This window comes from Elephas maximus, chromosome 4 (genome assembly GCF_024166365.1).
Source record: "Elephas maximus indicus isolate mEleMax1 chromosome 4, mEleMax1 primary haplotype, whole genome shotgun sequence".
Taxonomy (NCBI): Eukaryota; Metazoa; Chordata; class Mammalia; order Proboscidea; family Elephantidae; genus Elephas; species Elephas maximus.
In genome coordinates this window covers 111,572,451-111,582,625 of record NC_064822.1, presented here as the reverse complement: position 1 = coordinate 111,582,625, position 10,175 = coordinate 111,572,451, and the positions used below count along the sequence as shown (strand labels likewise).

At 37.8% G+C, this 10,175-nt stretch overlaps 1 protein-coding gene across 1 annotated transcript; it reads left to right on the top strand.

The window, feature by feature from the left end:
* The first annotated feature begins 331 nt into the window (after positions 1-331).
* On the top strand, positions 332-1,269 carry LOC126075554 (olfactory receptor 6C70-like). Its single transcript, XM_049883395.1, is given in 2 exon segments — positions 332-623; positions 626-1,269. Coding segments are annotated over 2 exon segments (936 nt in total).
* Positions 1,270-10,175: the final 8,906 nt, after the last annotated feature.

The following is a 10,175-nucleotide window of genomic DNA, read 5'->3' as shown; positions in this document are numbered from 1 at the left end:
CTTTGTCAGTTTGCCTTATTCATTGTCAGCTTTTGTATGTGTATGAGGCAATTGAAAATACCATGGCTTGGGTCAGGCCCACCTTAGTCCTCAAAGTGACATCTTTGCTTTTAAATTCTATAGTACATTTAAACTCTAAGTTAACAGTTTCTGTTTTCTGCTATGGATCATGTCTTCAAATTCCATGGAGTATTTCATTATAAATGGTCATGTTTATGAATATGAGTCCTTTAATATATCTTTCTGGAGATAAAACTACTCATATAATTTCTGATATTTATACTTTCTCTTTTTTTTTTTCCTAGAATTTGGTAGAACCCATAAAAGAGAAATGAAGAATCATACAAGGAAGATAGAGTTTATTCTACTGGGGTTGACAGACAATTTTCAGTTACAGATTGTCATTTTCTTGTTTCTACTTCTCAGTTACATGTTGAGCGTGATAGGGAACTTAACCATCATTGCCCTCACTCTGCTGGATTCCCATCTCAAGACCCCAATGTATTTCTTCCTTCGTAATTTCTCCTTCCTGGAAATTTCATTCACAACCACTTGCATCCCCAGATTTCTAATTGCCATTGTAACCAAGGAAAAGACCATTTCCTATAATGGTTGTGTAACTCAGATTTTTTTTATATCTTTTTGGGGGTTACAGAGTTTTTCCTTCTGGCTGCTATGTCCTATGACCGCTATGTTGCCATCTGCAAACCTTTGCATTATACATCCATCATGAGCAGCAGACTTTGTCACCAGCTTGTACTCAGCTCTTGGGTAACTGCCTTCTTGGTCATTTTCCCTCCACTCACTTTGGGTCTTAATCTGGATTTCTGTGCTTCCAATATCATTGACCATTTCGTTTGTGACATTTCTCCTGTTCTGCAACTTTCTTGCTCAGATACACATTTACTAGAATTGATTGCTTTTTTATTAGCTCTGATGACACTCATTGTCACCTTGTCATTAGTAATCATTTCTTACTCTTATATTTTCAACACGATTATGAAATTCTCTTCAGCACAGCAAAAGAAAAAAGCCTTTTCCACCTGCTCTTCCCACATAATTGTTGTCTCCATCACTTATGGCGGTTGTATATTCATCTACATAAAGCCATCAGTAAAAGAAAGAGTTACTTTAAGCAAAGGAGTAGCTGTGCTCAATATTTCAGTTGCCCCTTTGTTGAACCCATTCATTTATTCTTTGAGGAACCGGCAAGTAAAACAGGCCTTCAGGGCTGTATTCAAAAAGGTATTTTCCACTTTAGACAAATGAGATTATCTATTGAAATAATTAATGTGAAGACATGACAGAAACATTGAAAAAAATTTAATTCTTCTGGTTTATGAAATTATATTTAATTATTTGGATTAATTTATGTTACCTGATTTTAGAATCTATTTCCATTTATCCATTATGAATTTTACTTTCTGTTCTTCAAGATGAAAGCCCTGTATGTTAGAAACATCAAATTGAAAGAATTATTTTCTGTATAAAATTATATGCTCATTTTAGGGTAAAATGACTGGGAGGTTTGATTGTATTATGGAATATAAATCCTTGGAGTGTGTGGACTTGTTTAATAAATAATATGTCTTATTTTATTTAAAGACTATGTTCTTGAAAATTGTTAGATGAATTTGACTTTGTCATCATAAAATATACTTAAAATGTTCAAAGAGAGGGTAATCTTCAAAAGAAATAATGTAGAGAATTATTTTATAAGTGATTTTGTTTTGAAATGTCAGTTGTCCACATAATAAGGAGACGTGATTTCCTTTGAAATGAATCATAGGTTTCCTTCATGTGATTTGAAGCATTTAGAGTGGGCAGATTTTCATAATTGCAGAAAAATAAAATGTGATTTAATATAAAAGTAATTAATTAAAAGACAGTTTTTTTAAGAACACATAAAGCAAGTTTAATCTCTTGAACATGCCAATGACTGTATTAAATAGAGAATATATCAGGAATTTTATGACTTATACTATAATGACTGCTTTTTAATTTTATACAAGTTTGTCATAGCAACTACTATTAGACATCAATGTCTTAAACTTAATGGCTTGTTTAATGATAAAAGTATGTGTATGAAATTGTCTATTTTTTAATCTAAAGTGTCAGTTCTTAGAACACGTAACTTCCAGAACTTTATAATTGTCCTACTGAATGTGTGGTATACCAATTGTTTTTGTAGTTTGGTACTGATTAAGCTATTAGCATAATATTTTCTCAAGTTGTATCAGTTGGCTAGGCCAAGAGTTACCATGCTTTTCTAGAGTTAATGTTCCTAGAAATATTTACCTATTAAACTTAATTGCCAATGGGAGAAATAAACGTGGATGGATTAATGAAAATTTGTTGTTAGAATATTGGTGGATTCTCTGGTCTTCAAGATAAATTATGAGAAGTTGAAGGCTTTCAGGAAGGTTCATGCAGAGTTAAAAAGACAGATGCAAGTCGGCCTAGAATAACTTGAGGAGATAAATTTGAAGGGTAATGTGCTAAAGAAACTTCTTATATTGTTTCATTATTCGTACAGCCTCACTGAATAAGAAACAAAGCAACATGCTCTGTCGTCCACCTTCACCTCTGTGGCACATAGCTATTTTTCTAAATGATTGCACCACAACATTACTTCCTATCCAACATGCTCTTAAAAATGATTTTGAAGCTTCACCCAAGACAGGTGGGGTCTAAGTTTCCTTTCCTTATATTTGGGAAAAACTAGTAACTTCTCTAACCAGCAGAGTATTGCAGAAGACATGTTATGTGACTTCAAGTGTAGGTCATAAAAAAGCTACAACTCCCTTCTAGCTCCCTCTATTTGAGGACCCTTACACTTGGAACCCAGCCACCATGGTATGAAAAAGCCCAAATGGGCCCTATGTAGAGACTACATGGAGAGTTGCTTATAGGCAGGAAGCTAGCCAAAGAAGTGACAAAAACATCAGCAAGCAGATATTTGAGTGAAGGCACCTTCAGCTGATTCAATCCTCTAGTGTTCAAGTATCCATGTGAGGCCCTAGACATCATTAAGAAGGGATGTGCCTTGCTGTACTCCGAAGAATTTCTGACAACAGAATCTGTGAGTCCAGTAGATGGTTGCTTTAAGGCACAAAGTATTATGGTAATTTTTAATGCAGACTTAGTAATCAGAATAACAGCCAGCACTTACCACCTTCCATTTCTTTTTATCTCTTCTATGGCATCTGCATGTCTGATTATTTTTTAAAGGGAGATATCCTGGAAAATGTTATTAGTTGTTGTTGACTGGGCTCCTGCTGATGGAGACTTTATGAATAACAAAACAAATATTCCCCGAACCTATGCCATCTTCACGATTATTGGTATGTTTGATTCTGTTGCTGTGCTTATTGTGTCAATCCATCTCACCAAGGGTTTCCCTCATTTTCATTGACCCTCTTCTTCGCCAACCACGATGCCCTTTTCTAGCGATTGGTGTTTCCTGATTATATCCAAAGTAAACTAGCCAGAATCTCTCCATTCTTACTTCTAAGGGACATTATGGTTGCTTTTCTTCTAAAACTCATTTGTTTCTTCTTTTGGCACTCCATGTATATTGAGTATTCTTCACCAACACAATTTGAATGTATACATTGTTCTTTCTTTTTATTTGTTGAGTTTTCACATGCAAGTATGGTGACTGAATGGACCATGGCTTTGGTCAGATTTACCTTAGTTACCAAAGAGACATCTTTGTTTCTAAAAAATTTCAAGCAGTCTTTTACAACAGATTTTCCCTATGCAACACAACACATCGTTTGATTTCTTGAATGCTTTCCATGGACATGGATTATTGGCACAAGTAGAATGAAATTATTGACAATTCCAATTTCTTCTTCATGTATCATTACATTTTTTATATACAGGCATACCTCATTTGATTGTGCTTGGCAGTTTATTGTGTTTCACAAATATTGCAATTTTTAAAAAAATTGTAGGTTTGTGGCAACCCTGCATCAAGTAAATCTATCTTACCATTTTTCCAACAGCATATGCTAACTTTGTGTCTCTGTCACATTTTGGTAATTTTTGCAATATTTCAAACTTTTTCATTATTATGATATCTGTTATTGTGATCTGTGATCAGTGATCTTTTATGTTACTATTGTAATTGTTTTGGGATACCACAAACTGTGCCTGTATAAGAACATGAACTTAATTGGTAATGGCCATGTGTGTTCTGAGTGCTCCATGGATGATCCATTCTCCCATCTCTCTCCCTTTCCTTGGGCCTCCCTATTCCCTGAGACACAATAATATTGAAATTAGGCCAATAAATAACCCTAAAATTGCCTTTATGTGTTCAAGTGAAAGAGTTACATGTCTCTAACTTTATATCAAAAGCTAGAAATGATTTAGCTTACTGAGGAAGGCATGTAAAAAGCCAAGACAGGAGGGGTGGGGCCAAGAAGGTAAAACAGCCAGAGACACTTCCGGCAATCCCTCTTATAACAAAGACCTGAAAAAACAGGTGAAACAATTATATTTATGACAAGCTATGAGACCTGAACGACAAAGGCAAAGTTAGAAAACAGACTGAGTGGCAGGGGGAGGGAGAGAGGGTTCAAAAGCGGAGAGGACTTGCCAGACCTGAGTCATGGGGATCCTTCAGGAAATATTCCCAGAAGTGGCTGCAGTGGGCTGGTAGTAGTGTTCAGCAGCAGTTTCCTCCAGGAGAAATAGCCAGCCATACAGTCTACTCAGACCTCCACAACCAGAGAATAACAGTGTTCTAGGCAAAAGCTAAGTACTTATGTATATTTTATCATGACCCTGCCAACAAGCTGGCTTCAGGGGCTGTTGATAGGACCTGAGATAGTCCCTGCTGAGCACTAGGAGCTGTTCTCCTGGCTTTGGAGAAGGAATAAATTTGCAGCTGGAGGGAAAGATAATCTGCCAGCTACACTAACCTGGGGAGCTCTAGGCAGAAGTGGCTCCTGTCCAGGCATAAATGGTCCAATGACTTTGAAAAACTTTCTCCCTCCATGGACTTAGCAGACCCATTTCAGGAGAATAGGTCCTTTTTGGCAGGCTGTAACTGTTTCAGCTGTGTGGTGGAGAGGTGGGTTTTTGATGTTTGACACCACTTTGCCTATTAAACACAGTCCTCAACTATCCACATCAGGGGCCTAAGGACTGGTGGCTCCACTCAGGTCACTCAGTCACCTGTGCAGGGGTCCAAGGATAACTGGTACCTCCCAATCCTCACAACCAAAAGCTTTGGGTGCCCATGGTAGATCAGCAGAACCCACCCAGCTGTACACTCTAGAGAAGAGGGATGTACTTTCCTCATAGACACTTGGGGGATGATTCTCAGCCCCCTGCCTTCTTCAGAGCATGACTCGCTGCTGCAACCAGATACCAGTACTTACACCAATCACCCTTGATCCTCTAAGACTGTAGGACAGAGCCTGTACCACACACTTTTTGACCAGCTACCTGGACACCTGAGCTGAATCCATACAAGAAAAGTGAATGGGCCCCTAGACTTACATACCTGATAACAGTTCTAGCCATCTGGGGACAGGATGTCAGAACTTCAATGGCAAAAATAATCAAGATAGCTCACTCAAGCAACCCATTTGGGCATATCAAAACAAAAAAAAGCAAGCAACTAGGATACAGTAAGCAAACATAAAATAAACTAATATAATAGCTTATATATAGCTCAGAGACAACAGTCTATATCAAATCACATAAAGAAACAGACTAGGATCACTTCAACAAGCTCTCAAAACAAAGAATCAAGGGACCTTGTAATGAAAGTGCCTTCTTGGAATTACCAGATACAGAACACAAAAGATTAACACACAGAACATTTGAAAATTTCAGGAAGGAAATAAGGAAGTATGCAGAACAAGCCGAGGAACACACAGTTAAAGCAGCTGAAGAAATTAATAAGGTTATTCAAGAACATAATGAAAAGATGTGATAAGCTGTAAGAATTCATAGAGAGACAGCAATCACAAATTCAGAAGTTTAACAATAAAATTACAGAATTAGACAACTCTATAGAAAATCAGAGGAGCAGAATTCAGCAAGTGGAAGGCAGAATTGGTGAGCTTGAAGATAAAGCGCTTGACACCAATATATTTGAAGTAAAATCAGATAAAAGAATTAAAGAAAAAAATAAAGAAACCTTAAGAATCATATGGGACTCTATCAAAAGAATTAAGAACAAGTGATTGGAGTACCAGAACAGTGAGTGATATCAGAAAGTCCAGAGAGAATTGTTGAAAATTTGTTGGCAGGAAACTTCCCTGATATTGTGAAAGATGAGAAGATATCTATCCAAGATACTCACCAAATGCCACATAAGGAAGATTTTAAAGGAATGTCACCAAGACATATTATAATCAAACTTGTCAAAATCAAAGATAAAGAGAGAATTTTAAGTGCAGCTAGGGATAAACGAAAAGTCACCTACAAAGGAGAGTCAATAAGAATAAGCTTGGACTACTCGGCAGAAATCATGCAGGCAAGAAGGCAATGGGATAGCTTATAAAAAGCATTGAAGGAAAAAAATTGCCAGCCAAAAATCATATATCCAGCAAAACTGTCTCTCAAATGTGAAGGTGAAATTAGGACATTTCCAGATAAATAGAGGTTTAGGGAATTCATAAAAACCACATCAAACTACAAGAAATACTAAAGGGAATTCTCTGGTTAGAAAATCAATATCAACCCAAGACTAAAACACTGGACAGAGCAACCAGATGTCAACCCAGAGAGGGAAATCACAAAAATAAATCAGGATTAAAAAAAATGCTCAAAACAAGGAAACAGTGGTGTTATTATGTAAAAGAAGATAACATTAAGACAATAAAGAGGGACTAAGAAATATAGTCATAGATATTTCACATGGAGAGGAAGACAAGGCAATATAAAGAAATGAAAGTTAGGTTTAAACTTTGAAAAATAGGGGTAAGTATTAAGGTAACCACAAAAGAGACTAACTATCCTACACATCAGTCTAAAGTACAGGAAAAAATAGAGACTCAGCAGAAACAAAATCAACAAAAACGAATAAAAGGAAAAAACAATATATAAAGATAAACTACTCAACACAAAAAATGAAGTGGGGAAAAGAAACTGTCAACAACACACAAAAAAGGACATCAAAATGACAGCACAAATGCATACCTAACCATAATTACATTGAATGTAAATGGAATAAATGCACCAGTAAAGTGACAGAGAGTGGCAGAATGGATTAAAAAAAAACTAGATCCGTCTATATGTTGCCTTCAAGAGACACACCTTAGACTTAGAGACACAAACAAACTAAAACTCAAAGGATGGAAAAATATATATATCAAGCAAACAACAATCAAAAAAGAGCAGGAGTGGCAATATTAATTTCTGAAAAAATACACTTTAAAGTTAAATCCACCACTAAGGATAAGGAAGGACACTATACAATGATTAAAGGGACAATATAACAGTAGGATATAACCATATTAAATATTTATGCACCCAATGACAGTGCTGCAAAATACATAAAACAAACTCTAAAAGTATTGAAAAGTGAGCTAGACAGCTCCACAATAATAGTAGACAACTTCAACACACCACTTTCGGTAAAGGACAGAACATCCAGAAAGTTCAATAAAGACATGAAATATCTAAATGCCACAATCAACCAACTTGACCTTATAGACATATACAGAACACTCCACCCAACAGCAGCCAAGGATAATTTCTTTTCTAGTGCACATGGAACATTCTCTGGAATAGACCACATATTAGGTAATAAAGCAAGCCTTAGCAGAATCCAAAACACTGAAATATTATAAAGCATCTTCTCTGATCATAAAGCTGTAAAAGTAGAAATTTATAACAGAAAAAGCAGGGAAAGGGGATCAAACACTTGGAAACTGAGCAATACCCTGCTGAAAAAAGACTGGGTTATAGAAGACACTAAAGATGCAAGGAAGGGTGGAGCCAAGATGGTGGAATAGACAGATGCTTCTGTCAAGCCCTCTTTACAACAAAGACCCGAAAAAACAAGTGAAACAAGTATATTTGTGACAACCTGGGAGCCCTGAGAATCAAAGGCAAGCTTCGACAATGAACTGAGGGGCAAGGGGAGGAAGAGGCCGCACAGAAGTGGAGAAAAGTTACCAGACCTGAATCACGGGGAGCCCTCTGGCACCATTCCTGGAGTGGCGGCTGCTGCGGCAGGCTGGTACTAGCGTTCAGCCTCAGTTTCCTTAGGGAGAAGCAGCCAGCCACACAGCCCACTCACACCTCAGGAACATAAAGAGAATGGTGCTCTTGGCAAAAGCTAAGTACTTGCATATATTTTACTGTGACCCCAGCACCCCCAAGCTGGCTTCACTGGCTGAAACCCTGGGCCTGAGATGGACCCTGGTGAGCACCTAGAGCCATCCTCCCGGCCTTGGGAAAAGAAAAAATTTGCAACTGGGGGGAAAAGTTAATTTGCTAGCTCCATTAACCGGGGGAGCTCAGGACAGAAGCAGCTCCTGTCCAGGCATAAACCGTCTGTGGACCTTGAACATCTTTCCCTTCTGCATGGACCTGTGTGGGCCTATTTTGGGAAAATAGGCCCTTGTTGGCAAACTCCAACCATTTCAGCTGTACAGTGGAGAGGTAGGTGTTTGATGTTTGACATTGCTTTGCCTATTAAACAAGGTCCTCACCTACCCACTTCAGGGACCTCAGGACTGATAGCTCCACTCAAGTCACCCAGTCACCCGCGACAGGGGTCCAAAGATAACTGGTACCTCCCAGTCCTTATAATCAAACACTTTGGGTGCCCGTGGTCCCTCTGCAGAACCCACCTACCAGTGTGCTCTAGAGAACAGAGACACATTTTCCTCAGAGACACTTGGGGTTCGGTTCTCAGCCCCCTGCCTTGTTCAGAGTGTGACCCCCTGCTGCAATCAGGAACCAGTATATACGTCAATCACCCCTGCCCCTCTAAGACTGTAGGACAGAGCCTGTACCACACACTTGAAATCGGCTACCTGGAAACCTGAGCTGAATTCATACAAGAAAACTGAATGGACTCCTAGACTGATATATCTGATAACAGCTCTAGCCAGCTGGGGACAGGACACAAGAGCTCCAAAGGCGAAAATAATCAAGCTAGCTCACTCAAGCAACCCACAGGGGTATACCAAAACAAAACAAAGCAAGCAGCTATGACACAGTAAGCAAGCATAAACTAATACAATTACTTTTAGATGGCTCGGAGACAACAGTCAATATAATGTCACATAAAGAAACAGACCATGATCACCTCAACAGGCTATCATAACAAAGAATCCAGGGATCTTCTAAATGAAAGTGCATTCCTGGAATTACCAGATGTAGAATACAAAAGTTTAATATACAGAACCCTTCAAGACATCAGGAAGGAAATGAGGCAATATGCAGAACAAGCCAAGGAACACACACATAAAGCAACTGAAGAACTCAGAAAGATTTTTCAGGAACATAATGAAAAGTTTAATAAGCTGGAAAAATGCATAGACAGCAATCAGAAATTCAGAAGATTAACAATAAAATTACAGAATTAGATAACTCAATAGAAAGTCAGAGGAGCAGAATTGAGCAAGTAGAAGCTAGAATTTCTGAACTCGAAGATAAATCACTTGGCTCTAACATATTTGAAGAAAAATCAGACAAAAGAATTTAAAAAAATGAAGAAACCTTAAGAATCACGTGGGACTCTATCAAGAGAAATAACCTACGAGTGATTGGAGTACCAGAACAGGGAGGGATAACAGAAAATACAGAGAAAATTGGTGAGGATTTGTTGGCAGAAAACTTCCCTGATATTGTGAAAGATGAGAAGATATGTATCCAAGATGCTCATCGAACTCCACATAAGGTAGATTTAAAAGAAAGTTACCAAGACATATTATAATCAAGCTTGCCAAAACCAAAGATAAAGAGACAATTCTAAGAGCAGCGAGGGATAAAATAAAAGTCACCTACAAAGGAGAGCCAATAAGAATAAGCTCGGACTACTCGGCAGAAACCATGTAGGCAAGAGGGCAATGGGATGACATATTTAAAAAAATGAAGGAAAAAATTGCCTGCCAAGAATCATATATCCAGCAAAACTGTCTCTTAAATGTGAAGGAGAAATTAAGATATTTCCAAATAAATACAAGTTGAGGGAA